This window comes from Phyllopteryx taeniolatus, chromosome 7, assembly GCF_024500385.1.
Source record: "Phyllopteryx taeniolatus isolate TA_2022b chromosome 7, UOR_Ptae_1.2, whole genome shotgun sequence".
In the NCBI taxonomy this organism is placed as follows: domain Eukaryota; kingdom Metazoa; phylum Chordata; class Actinopteri; order Syngnathiformes; family Syngnathidae; genus Phyllopteryx; species Phyllopteryx taeniolatus.
The window spans coordinates 22585973-22600097 of NC_084508.1; the positions used below are offsets into that span (position 1 = coordinate 22585973).

Genomic DNA, 14125 nt, shown 5'->3' on the forward strand with positions numbered 1-14125 from the left:
CATGGTCCTCAGTCGGAAAAGGGTGGCGTCCCCTCTCCAGGTCGGGGTTGAGATCCTGCCCCAAGTGGAGGAGTTCAAGTATCTTGGGGAGATCGACAGGCGGATCGGTGCAGCGTCTGCAGTGTTGCGGACTTTGTATCGATCCGTTGTGGTATAAAAGGAGTTAAGCCGAAAAGCGAAGCTCTCGATTTACCGGTCGATCTACGTTCCTACCCTCACCTATGGTCACGAGCTGTGGGTCATGACCGAAAGAACAAGATCCCGAATACAAGCGCCCGAAATGAGTTTCCTCCGCAGGGTGTCCGGGCTCTCCCTTAGAGATAGGGTGAGAAGCTCGGTCATCCGGGAGGATCTCAGAGTAGAGCCGCTGCTCCTTCACATCGAGAGGAGCCAGATGAGGTGGCTGGGGCATCTGATTCGGATGCCTACCGGACGCCTCCTTGGTGAGTGTTCCAGGCATGTCCCACCGGGAGGAGACCCCGTGGACAATCCAGGACACGCTGGAGAGACTACATCCTTCTCCTGGCCTGGGAACGCCTCGGGATCCCCCCGGAAGAGATGGATGAAGTGGCTGGAGAGAGGGAAGTCTGTGCGTCCCTGCTAAAGCTACTGCCCCCGCAACCTGACCTTGGATAAGCGGTAGAAAATGGATGGATGGATGGATGGATCATATTTTTCACATGGTTAATCTTCAGATAAAAATAGATGCCATCTCTGTGTGTTTGTGGCCTGTTACAGTGTTTTGCTATTGCAAAGGTAAAAAGTTCACAGACTTTATTGTCCAGCGTACATTTCTAATACCAGAAGAGTAAGTTTGCAATCCAATTCTGTTGAGGGCAAACCTTTTGCTTTTTGAGAATTGTTGAAAGAGCAGTATTTTATATCTGTTCTTGGCAGCTTCTACCATGACATTCTCTACATCCACAAATCTGGCCTCCCCATTGACACAGGACATTAACATTTCCATTTATTTCCACTATAATAAAACTTGGATTACTGCTTGTGGTTGTATGCCAGCCAGTCAAGTTGTGGTTTGCACAGTACATAACATATGTCATGTCAAGACTTAAAGGGAATTTTTCAAAAATGTAATATAACCTCTCTCTTTCTGGCTATGGTGTTGGACAACGGCCACAAAATTGTTTCCTTCTGGAAAGACACTGTTGTTTAAAAAATTAATTTAAAAATCACTGTAAAAGTTAGTCACAGTGACTTTGATGCTTTCACTCCAAAATTTGAATCAGTCCATCCTTGAATGTACAATATATACTACAAATACTTTAACCAATGGGAGATGATTCTGATTTATATTTAGATGTTTGTTTTTTGTTGTAATATACAGTATTACAAAGGAATATGGGGCCACATTGATAGGGATTTCTTTCCAGAAAAAATGTTGTACTATATGAGAACAAGGACGTGATCAGTCTGTGTAGATACAGTATTTATCAGGAAAGACACAAATCAATATTGGGACAATCACATTAAACTGATGATACCGATGATGGCCTTGATGTGTTCATAATATTAGATAGGTAGATAATGTCACTCGGAGCATCCTAATGAAAAGGCTGAGCAGCACAAACAAAGAGAGGTTGGGAAAGAGACAAAATAGTGATCTGCCTAAAGATCATTAAAAATTATCTGCTGAACGTTTGTGTGAGGATCAGGCATAAACTCTCTTGACTCTACCCTGCTAAAATTAATATCTGTCACAAGCTGTCCCATCTTAAAGGACAGCACTGTTGTCACATTGTGACACTATTATCTTAAGACCCTCATTTGTTCTTGACTCATCGCCATCCTCTCACACTTTGAACAAGATCACATCTCTGTGTGTTGACAAAATATGTGTTTCCTCTGCTTGCTGTTGATTGGCATCTATACAAAAAAAGTATCTGCAGAGAACACAATAACATTCTAAAATACGAAATGTGACGGGCAAGAGGTGGATGTTTCAACAAAAGCTGCAATAGTTGCACATGTCATCTCTGTCAAGTATTTTCAGATTACTTTGTGTGGTGTCAGTTCAACTGTCAAAAAACCCTATTCACCATTCACTCTCACCATTAACTATTAGTTATCAACGTTGAAGCCTTTTCACTAACTAACAGCGACAAAAAGGATAAAATAAGACCGGAAGATAAGGAAACATGATATATGGAAAGTGAATTGCGTCTCCTTGATTTTAAAAGCATCTGTACAGGCACACTCCACGGAGATGGAGTGAATGACAGTTTGAAAAAGTGTCACATAAGAAAAGGTAAAGACAAAGCACTGTGTCACAATATCTGCATGCTTTGCACATTACCTGTTTTCAGCACCCTAATAAAAATCCAGTTTTCTTTTTGTCCATGTTTGTGTGGGGAATCTGTGCAAGTTGTTGTGTACGTGTGTCCGTGTGTGTGTGTGTGTGTGTGTGCACTATATGTGTGTGTGTATTCGCACATTTGACAGTCAGTGAGCCACCAAGATACGTGCCTTCATTTGTTTCAAAGGATTATTCATTTCCTTCTGAAGCGAGGTAGCTCGCCCAGCGAGGAAGGTCTGAAAGGCGGAATAGAGCAGGCTTTCATACTTCTCCAACAGCAGCTTGTCGTCTGGGGGGTAAATACGTCTGTTGGCCACAGAGACACACAAAGAGAGAGAAGAGCACAGATAGTGAGGGAGGATTACAGCAAAAGGGAGAAAGAAGGGTCATTAATGCAAGAAAGAAAGAAAGGTGAAAACAAAAAGAGAAGGGAAAGAGTAGGGAAAGAGTAATTCACAAAGGAGAGAAGTGGATAAAGGAGAACAACAAAGGGCGTGCAAGAAGGGTGGACGAGTGGTGACAGGAGAGGCTTGAGAGGGCTAATAAAAAAAGATGGAGTTCGGCCATGAGAGGTTGAGGTTCTGGATCACCAGTTGCGATAGATGAATGATGTAACAAAATAAAAAAGAGCCACAAGTGGTTGAAAACAAATAATTTCATTTCCATAATACAGTGTGAAATAATGAAGAGGGTGAAAACGTGAGTGGCACAAAAATCAAACAAGTGGAAACCTTGCGATGAGAAACTATAAACGTCAGTTATTCTTAATATATAACACATACCTTCACTGAAATGCCCCCCAAACCCTCAAGACTAAACTAAGACTGGTCAGTGCTTGTTTTAGACCTGAGGGGATTAGTGAAAATGTATAAACCAGAACCTGCTTATCCTGAGACTACATCTCCCAACGTGTCCAAAGTCATCAGTTTAGCCATCAAATAAAAACCATAACTAATGACTGAATAAGCCTGCTCGGTGTCCACATGTGTAGTGTCAAACTGAACTTGGTCACAAAAACAGCAACACAGACACCCTGAAAGCACAAAGATTAGAAGCTATGTAATATGTAACACAGCAGCAGTTGTGACCACTCTCCTGTCTTTCCTTGGCCAAATGTAATCTGAATATAGATTAAAAATGAATGTATTATTGTTTTGGTCAATTTCTATTTACATTACAGGTGCAGGAGGTGCCATGCTATTCACAGTTTCTAAAAAGTAAACCTCTAAATTGGAATGTTCCTAAAAAGTCCTACAAATTCAACAACAAAAATATCTGGAAACATACGCCAAATAAGTAGAAGTACAAAACCCTGTCATCGAACTAGCAAATCTCACAAGACTATTTTATCTTGTGATACTCTGCAGTCAACCTAAGGTGTTTAACATTTAAACTGCACAGTAACATCTTTTTATCAAGAAGAAAAAAAATCTATGTTTAAAGGTGACTTTATTTCAACAAAAGTTCAATCAGAATAAGAATAATCTTTATTTGCCAAGCATGTCAAAAACACACAAGGAATTTGTCTCCGGTAGTTGGAGCCGTTCTAGTACGACAGCAGACAGCCGTTTGACAGAAAATACTTTTGAAACATCCCATCCATCCATTCATTTTCTGAGCCGCTTGTCCTCACTAGGGTCGCGGGCGTGCTGGAGCCTATCCCAGCTGTCATCGGGCAGGAGGTGGGGTACACCCTGAACTGGTTGCCAGCCAATCGCAGGGCACATAGAAACAAACAACCATCCGCACTCACATTCACACCTACGGGCAATTTAGAGTCTCCAATTAATGCATGTTTTTGGGATGTGGGAGGAAACCGGAGTGCCCGGAGAAAACCCACGCAGGCACGGGGAGAACATGCAAACTCCACACAGGCGGGACCGGGGATTGAACCCGGGTCCTCAGAACTGTGAGGCTGACGCTCTAACCAGTCGGCCAATGTGGCGCCACTTTTGAGACATAAACACGTAAAAACACAGTACGGAGAGTCACTGAGCAATGAAAAGTTACTGTTAATGTGGTAATACCGGTACTTTTTTATTTTTATTTTTTTTTACAATTGTGCAAATGATGCAGTCCTCTAGCAGATTAGAGCAGTTTTAAATGACTAAGTGAGTGATAATCTGGTGCAGTGACTATTGTTCAAATGGTGCAGAGACTTTTAATTTAAGCAGTTTAGAGTGACTAGCAGTGCGATAATCTGGAAGAGTGTCAATTGTGCAAATGGTGCAGATACTTCTCAACCACATGAGTGGCCAGTATTGGTCAACAACAGATATGCAAGTAGTGCAGAGTGACCAGACTACTACAGTGAGTGCACGAATAATGTATAATTGGCCCAACAGAGATGTGACAACAATCTCAAGAGAAGACTGGCAGCATGTTACAATGGAATTGTAAGTTAACTGTTTAAGAAGTTAATGGCAAGAGGGAAGAAGCTGTTGTCTGCGAGTTTTAGTTTGCATTGTTCGATTGCGCCTACCTGAGGGAAGGAGCTGGAAGAGGTTGTGACCAGAATGTGGAGGGTCCAAGAGGATTTTACATGCTCATGTCTTGGTTCTGGCAGCGTGGAAGGATACTGACAATTCTTTTCAGCAGTTTTAATTGTCCGTTGCAGTCTAAGTTTGTCCTTTCTTGTGGCAGCACCAAAACAGACTGTAGTGGATGAACACAGGACTGATTCGATGACTTCTGCGTAGAACTGCCTCAACAGCTCCTGTGGCAGGCCGTGCTTCCCCAGAAGCCGCAGGAAGAACATCCTCTGCTGGGCCTTTTTGAGGATGGAGTTGATGTTGGTCTCCCACTTCAGGTCCTGAGAGACTGTAATTCCCAGGAACTTGAAGGTCTCAACGGTTGACACGGGGCAGTTGGACAGCGTGAGGGGCAGCGTGAAGGGCAGCTGTGTCCTCCTGAAGTCCACGATCATCTCTACAGTCTTGAGCGTGTTCAGGTCCAGGTTGTGTCGGCCGCACCACAGCTCGAACCGATGGTTGTGTTTCTATTTGTCTTTGATGAGGCCGATGACTGTGGTGTCATCTGCAAAAGTTTGACAGCCGGGTGCGTCGAGGTGCAGTCGTTCGTGTAGAGAGAAAAGAGCAGCGGAGAGAGGACACATCCTTGGGCCGCCCCAGTGCTGGTGGTGCGTGTGGATAGGGTGATGTCCTCCAACCTCACCTGCTGTTTCCTGCCCGTCAGGAAGCACAATGTCCCAACTTCATCGGAATTGGGGTTGTAGTTGGAAGCCCGGAAGCATTACGGCACGATCGGGGATGCATTCACAAAGCCATGTCTCAGTGAAGCAGAGGCCAGCAGAACGTCCGAAGTCTTTACTGGTCTTTGTGAGAATATGAAGGTTGTCCATTTTTTTTTTGCGTCGCCTTCGCCTTCATGCGCCGTAGATTGCGGCCGCCCCGCCGGTGAGTAACTCAGAGAATAAACTGAGTGGACTTGTGAAAGTTGGTGAAAGAAAGTCTGGGGTAGACTCGCTAATGTTTAGCAAGTCTTCCCTTGTGTACAACCCCAATTCCAATGAAATTGAGACGTTGTGTTAAACATAAATAAAAACAGAATACAATGATTTGCAAATCATGTTCAACCTATATTTAATTGAATACACTACAAAGACAAGATATTTAATGTTCAAACTGATAAACATTGATTTTAGCAAATAATCATTAAATTAGAATTTTATGGCTGCAACACGTTCCAAAAAAGCTGGGACAGGTGACAAAAAAGACAGAGAAAGTTGAGGAATGCTCATCAAACACCTGTTTGGAACATCCCACAGGTCAACAGGCTAATTGGGAACAGCTGGGTGCCATAATTGGGTATAAAAGGAGATTCCCTGAATTTCTCAGTCATTCACAAGCAAAGATGGGGCGAGGTTCACCTTTCTGTGAATAAGTGCGTGAGAAAATAGTCGAACAATTTAAGGCCAATGTTCCTCAACGTACAATTGCAAGGAATTTCGGGATTTCATCATCCACGGTCCATAATATCATCAAAAGGTTCAGAGAATCTGGAGAAATCAATGCATGGAAGCGGCAAGGCCGAAAACCAACATTGAATGCCCATGACCTTCGATCCCTCAGCATCAAAAACAGACATCAATGTGTAAAGGATATCACCACATGGGCTCAGGAACACTTCAAAAAACCAATGTCAGTAAATACAGTTCGGCGCTACATCCGTAAGTACAACTTGAAACTCTATTATGCAAAGCAAAAGCCATTTATCAACAACACCCAGAAACGCCACCGGCTTCTCTGGGTACCGAGCTCATCTAAGGTGGACCGATGCAAAGAGGAAAAGTTTTCTGTGGTCCGACGAGTCCACATTTAAATGTTTTTGGAAATTTTGGACGTCGTGTCCTCCAAGCCATCCGGACTGTTATGGACGCAAAGTTCAAAAGCCAGCATCTGTGATAGTATGGGGCTGTGTTAGTGCCAATGGCATGGGTAACTTACACATCTGTGAAGGCACCATTAATGCTGAAAGGTACATACAGGTTTTGGAGAAACATACGCTGCCATCCAAGCAACGTCTTTTTCATTGACGCCCCTGCTTATTTCAGCAAGAGAATGCCAAACCACATTCTGCACGTGTTACAACAGCGTGGCTTCGTAGTAAAAGAGTGCGGGTACTAGACTGGCCTGCCTGCAGTCCAGACCTGTCTCCCATTGAAAATGTGTGGCGAAATATGAAGCGTAAAATACGACAACGGAGACCCTGGACTGTTGAACAGCTGAAGCTGTACATCAAGCAAGAATGGGAAACAATTCCACCTACAAAGCTTCAACAATTAGTGTCCTCAGTTCCCAAACGTTTATTGAATGTTGATAAAAGAAAAGGTGATGTAACACAGTGGTAAGCATGACCCTGTCCCATCTTTTTTGGAACGTGTTGCAGCCATAAAATTATAAGTTAATGATTATTTGCTAAAAACAATCAAGTTTATCAGTTTGAATATTAAATATCTTGTCTTTGTAATGTATTCAATTAAATATAGGTTCAACATGATTTGCAAATCATTGTATTCTGTTTTTATTTATGTTTAACACAACGTCCCAACTTCATTGGAATTGGGGTTGTAAATGAGTCGCGTAATGTCTCCAAAGACGAACGAAAAACACTAAAACAGTACTAGGGAGCACGTAACTAAGGCGACCACATGGTTGGGCGCAGTCTATACAATTGTCTATTCTCTGCACACAACAATGTACTGTATATTGTTCTTTTAACTCTCACACTATTAAACCACCTTTTTGGCTGCATCAAGGATACATTTGTTTCTGTTTTTTGTAAATACACTTAAAACTGTCTCTTTCTAACAGTGAACAGAAATGATATCTGACAGAAGCCAGTAGTTGCTGCTTCTCAAAGAGCTCTGTAAATCATGAGTGAACAGCAAAAGTTCACCACTTCAATAGTGGAAGTGCACCCTTTTCTCTGACCATATGGACTTTTCATTATCACAATGACCCTTCAATACTTTTAATATAAAAGCTGAAATTATCTTTTTCCTACAAGCTTCCAGTTGGACTTGATGTTTCTGATCCCATTTATATCACATTTTCATTTCAGTAAATAGTGCCTTTCAGGTACCTTCCTTACAAAATGTTAAAAGTTGTCTGTATCTATTGATGAAGTTGCACTTATAACAGCCAAATGTGAAGGAATGCAGTCATCAGACTCCAATTTTGTGCCAGGACACCATTTGAATGCAAAGGAATCTCTCAAAGCAGACTTTATCTTTAACTATCTGCTGATAAATATATTGGATTCCAGGCAAAATATAGCAAATAACACCAAAAATGTATATTGGGATACCTGATCATTAGGCATACACTAAGGGACAATGTGGGAAAACAACAAGTTCGTTCCCTCTTTGCAATAGCTACTCTTTTGGGAAGACATTCTATAAGATGTTGTGTCCATGGGAATTTTTGTCCATTCACCCAGAACATGAGACAGAGTTAGAAGCATAGCATTGTCCTTAAGGTGAGCAAAAATCTTATTTATTCAGAGGTGTGGACTCGAGCCATACTCGAGTCATGAATTTGATGACTTTAGACTCGACTTGACAAAATGTCACAAGACTTGCAACTCAACTTGCACTTGAACAGCAATGACTCGTGACTTCACTTGGACTCGAGCCAACTGACTTGAAAAGACTTGCCACTTACTAAAGTATTGAGAAACAAACTGTAGCTCTCTCTCAATAGCAAGGCATACCAGTTTATTTTATTACAGGAATTTCAGAATGATGTAACCATTAAGTTGATTCTCTCACTCAGGTGTAAGTGTCCCACCATAAGATAATTCAAGCTTTTTCTTTATTTTTAAAATTATTTTTTAAACAGTTAATGCCCTGTTGGGCATGCTCAAGTACAGGAATTTACCATGAAGTCACTCTTCCAGACCCTACCTAAAGTCATGGTTTTATTTATTTTTTTAAATAAAATAAAATAAATATATACTGTACAACATAAAAATAAATACATAAGGTACACATTCAACGTACTGGTAACATACTCAGAAACAACAACGACAATTAACATAACAATAAGGACATTCATTATTGCCAAATAAAAATTGCAATGTGGGAATCACGCGGCTTTGACGTCACGTATGCTTGTTTTCGTTAACATTAGCATCTAGGTTTGTGAACGATCACACAAATAGTTACACGGCGGGCAGCCGTGCACTGTCTGCGCTTCCTGTTCATTACAGTCTGGTTTGGTCAGTATAGGGTTCTCAAGAATCAGTCTTGTATTTATTTTATTTTATTCACTTTATTTACCGATCAGCACACAGCAAGCATCTATTCAACATGAAGCCACACTCTTCTTCGTGTCCTTTTTTCTTCTTCACCTCTCTTTGACAAAATATTTTTACGCAGTGGCCCCTATTTTTATGACTGAGATACCACAGTTGGATAAAATTGTGCCTTTATAACAAGATGACAAACTTGTGATCCTCTTTTTTAAAAATTAATGCCTTATGTTTGGAGGGGCAAAAACTGACTTGGGACTTGCTTGTCTTGACTTGGGAATTGACGCGGGACCTGAGGGTAAAGACTTGACAATTACTTGTGACTTGCAAAGCAATGCAAAGCCTTCAAGTTCCTGGGAATTACAGTCTCTCAGGACCTGAAGTGGGCGATCAACATCAACTCCATCCTCAAAAAGGCCCAGCAGAGAATGTACTTCCTGCGGCTACTGAGGAAGCACGGCCTGCCACAGGAGCTGCTGAGGCAGTTCTACACAGCGGTCATCGAATCAGTCCTGTGTTCTTCCATCACAGTCTGGTTTGGTGCTGCTACAAAAAAGAACAAACTCTGACTGCAACGGACAATCAAAACTGTTTAAAAGATTGTCGGTACTCCCCTACCTACCCTTGAGGACTTGCACAGAACTATGACAAGAGCATGCAAAATCCTCTTGGACCCTCCACATCCTGGTCCCCAGCTCTTCCAGCTCCTTCCCTCAGGTAGGCGCTACCGAACATCCATCCATCCATTATCCGAGCCGCTTATCCTCACAAGGGTCGCGGGAGTGCTGGAGCCTATCGCAGCTATCTTCGGGTGAGAGGCGGGGTACACCCTGAACTGGTCGCCAGCCAATCGCAGGGCAAATAGAAACAAACAACCATTCATGCACACATTCACACCTAAGGGCAATTTAGAGTCTTCAATGCATGTTTTGGGATGTGGGAGGAAACCGGAGTGCCCGGAGAAAACCCACGCAGGCAATGGGAGAAGATGCAAACTCCACACAGGCGGGGCCGGGATTTGAACCCCGGTCCTCAGAACTGTGAGGCAGATGTGCTAACCAGTCGTCCACTACGCCGCTCGCTACCGAACATCCATCCATCCATTTTCTGAGCAGCTTCTCCTCACTAGGGTCGCGGGCGTGCTGGAGCCTATCCCAGCAGTCATCGGGCAGGAGGCGGTTGCACTGGTTGCCAGCCAATCGCAGGGCACATACAAACAAACAACCATCCGCACTCACATTCACACCTACGGGTAATTTAGAGTCTCCAATTAATGCATGTTTTTGGGATGTGGGAGGAAACCGGAGTGCCCGGAGAAAACCCACGCAGGCACGGGGAGAACATGCAAACTCCACACAGGCGGGGCCGGGGATTGAACCCGGGGTCCTCAGAACTGTGAGGCTGACGCTCTAACCAGTCGCCCACCGTGCCGCCCGCTACCGAACAATGCAAACTAAAACACTGGACATTCCAACAGCTTCTTCCCTCTTGCCATCAACTTCTTAAACAGCTAACTTACAATTCCATTGCAACATGCTGCCAATTTTTTGTCTTGGGTTTGTTGTCACATTTCTGTCGGGCCAATTATACATTACCCGTGCACTCACTGTAGTAGTCTCGCGACGCTCCACTATTTGCATATCTGTTGTTGACCACTACTGGCCACTCATGCCAGAGTAGCATGTGCACCACTTGCACACCGACTAAGGAGTACCTGCAAGATTTGCACAATCAACATTGTCCCAGACTACTAGTCACTTTAAACTGCATACATTCCTTGAAGTCTTGGCGCCTTTTGCACAATGGTCATTGGACCGGACTATTGCTATATTAGTCATTCAAACTGCTCTAATTGCATCTTTTTGGACAATTGTCAAAACATTTTTTAATAAAATAACAATAATTTCTACCGGCATTACCAGATTACTAGCAACCTTTTATTGCTCAGTGACTGTTTTTCTCATTGTCTTTATGTCGCACAAGTATTCTCTGTCAATTGTCTATCTTTTGTCGTACTAGAGTGGCTCCAACTACCGGATACACATTTCTTGTGTGTTTTTTTAACATCCATCCATTTTCTGAGCCGCTTCTCCTCACTCGGGTCGCGGGCGTGCTGGAGCCTATCCCAGCTGTCATCGGGCAGGAGGCGGGGTACACCCTGAACTGGTTGCCAGCCAATCACAGGGCACATAGAAACAAACAACCAACCATTCACACTCACAGTCATGCCTAAGGGCAATTTAGAGTCTCCAATTAATGCATGTTTTTGGGATGTGGGAGGAAACCGGAGTGCCCGGAGAAAACCCACGCAGGCACGGGGAGAACATGCAAACTCCACACAGGCGGGAGCAGGGATTGAACCCGGGTCCTCAGAACTGTGAGGCTGACGCTCTAACCAGTCGGTTATCTTTATTTTGCCAAGTATGTTTTTTTAACATACTTGGCAAAATAAAGATAAAGATAAAGATGATTCAGATTCTGATGACTTGGTCCCACCTCTGCTAGCAGGTGATGATAATGTAGGATACATGCCGGAACAAGAGTCTAAATTCGAATTCAAGCATCAAAACATTGGGCAAAAATTGCCCAATATATGAAACCAACACAGGTTGAGAATTAGACCAAACATATTCAAAGGAGCCACAAATTACAAAGATAATATCGTTTCAAATGATAACACCCTGGATGTTGAAGTTTTCAGGGCATCAAACATTGATATCATGAAACAAACTCCAAGCTTTCAGTTAGATCAAGTGAAAATGTTGCAAGCTAAACAGCCCGTGTGAGCAAAAGACAGAGGCAGAAAGGCTTTACAAGGCTCAAGCTGTACATCAGAACTTGTTGAGTCACATTGTGAGGTGGATCTGATCCACCTGTGAGGTAACTCTTTCAAGGTCTCTGCTAGTTAGCAGAGAATATAATACAAGTGCGAGGGAGAAAGCATGACTTGCAGCAAGAAGATAAAGCACACATAGTGAGTTCTATTTCGTGTTGCAAAAGAAAGCACCTTGCCGTCAATGTAATCTTTTTCCAGTTTACATAATGTTTATTTGTAAAAATGTGTAAAAATGTAGTTTGGTCGCTTTGGCACTGCATGTTTTCTCCTTGGAGAAATCAAAGAAATCAGACGGCTCCATAATTGTAAGTTGAGCAGACATTAGTATTAGGGGTGAAGCTCCTGGAGGTAAAGTCCTTGAAAGTCTTCCTTACCTGTAGTTGCCTAGATGTTGTTTTTCATGCGCCTCTCTGCAGATCTGCTTGCGGACCTGTGCCAGTCGTTCTTTCTAGGAGAGGAGAAAACCAAAATGATACAGTCCATCCATCCATCCATTTTCTGAGCCGCTTCTCCTCCCTAGGGTTGCGGGCATGCTGGAGCCTATCCCAGCTATCATCGGGCAGGAGGCGGGGTGCACCCTGAACTGGTTGCCAGCCAATCGCAGGGCACATACAAACAAACCACCATCCGCACTCACATTCACACCTACGGGCAATTTAGAGTTGTCAATTAACCTACCATGCATGTTTTTGGGATGTGGGACGAAACCGGAGTGCCCGGAGAAAACCCACGCAGGCACGGGAGAACATGCAAACTCCACACAGGCGGGGCCGGGGATTGAACCCCGGTCCTCAGAACTGTGAGGCTGACGCTCTAACCAGTCGGCCACCTTCCCGCCACGATACAGTCATTTAGGTGAAATTGTGCCTCATAGCAAAAGTCATATGCAAACTTTTCATTGATACTTTTTAATAATAATAAGGCGTGACGTAAGAATAGATTTAGATGAGAAAACTTCCCACACTGAAATATAATTAAATGGTGTACACTTGGAAAAAAATGGGCTTTCCGAGTTTTTCTTTTTTTTTTTTTATGCTGGAAATGTTATGGGCGTAATGACTGATTGTGCATTACAATGAGTTTCATTAACTTCACTGATGAGACTTTGGAATACATACTGACAGGTTCCTTTGAATGAACAAAAATCAGCCGTTATACTGTATTTGTGCATTGTTTACACTTTTGAATAGGTTTTTAAACTCGCTTAACCAAAGTCGCTTAGCAAATGTTTCACATTACCGTAATTTCTCATGTACAATGCACATTTTATCCCCCAAAAAATCAAAAGTCAATGGAGCGCATCATATTCACATTGTATACTGTACATGTTTACCGGTACCTAGGGGTTGTGCAAAAGGTGTACTTTCATCCCAATACGATATGTAATATCTAATCTGAAACATTTATATATATTACGGTACATTTTCACCGTGCACTCAAGAATCAAGGCCTCTTCCGAGGCCCGTTATTGATATAAATTCTGTAACATACAAAATATTTGGTATTTCGTTCTGATATTTTTCGAGGTTGAAGTGGGCATAATTAGAGATGTCCACGCACATTTTGGTGATGACTGGTTACAGTTTTGACGCTAAGCATCAGGGAGCTCTTTTTTACATGGGCCAAGAATGAAGACCTCCTCCCAGTGTATATAAAGATTCATAACATCCAAACTATTTGGCATTTTGTTGTGATATTTTCAGAGGTTGAAGTGGGCATCGTAGAGATGTCCCAATACATTTTGGTGAGGAATGGTCACGGACTGGTTAGCACATATACCTCACAGTTCTGAGGACCAGGGTTCAAATCGCGTCCCTGCCGGTGTGGAGTTGCATGTTCTCCCGGTGCCTGTGTGGGTTTTCTCCGGGCACTGTGGGTTTCCTCCCACATCCCAAAAACATGCATGGCAGGTTGATTGAAGACTCTAAATTGCCCTTAGGTGTGAATGTGTGCAAGAATGGTTGTTTGTTTATTTGTGCCCTGCGATTGGCTGGCGACCAGTTCAGGGTGTACCCCACCTCTCGCCCGAAGATTTCTGGGATAGGCTCCAACACGCCCGCAACCCGAGTGAGGATAAGCGGAACGGAAGATGAATGAATGAATGAATGGTCACGGTTATGTTTAGCTGTTTCAGTAGTGAGCGCATATGAAGAAGACTTTTAAAGGAACCATATTTTACCAAATCAACTTTTTCCAGTATTTGG

At 42.9% G+C, this 14125-nt stretch overlaps 1 protein-coding gene across 11 annotated transcripts in view; it reads right to left on the bottom strand.

Moving 5' to 3' along the window:
- ttll7 (tubulin tyrosine ligase-like family, member 7) overlaps window positions 1-14125 on the bottom strand; it is a 116970-nt gene that overhangs the window by 42943 nt on the left and 59902 nt on the right. For all 11 annotated transcript variants that reach the window (XR_009789334.1, XM_061779103.1, XM_061779100.1 and 8 more), the window contains 2 exons: window positions 12296-12369; window positions 2482-2617 (listed from right to left, as the gene is read on the bottom strand). Coding sequence is in view for 10 of the 11 variants with exons in the window: in XM_061779103.1 (XP_061635087.1) it covers window positions 2482-2617; window positions 12296-12369 (210 nt within the window). In the remaining variant the exon portion in view is untranslated. The remainder of the gene's footprint in view (window positions 1-2481; window positions 2618-12295; window positions 12370-14125) is intronic.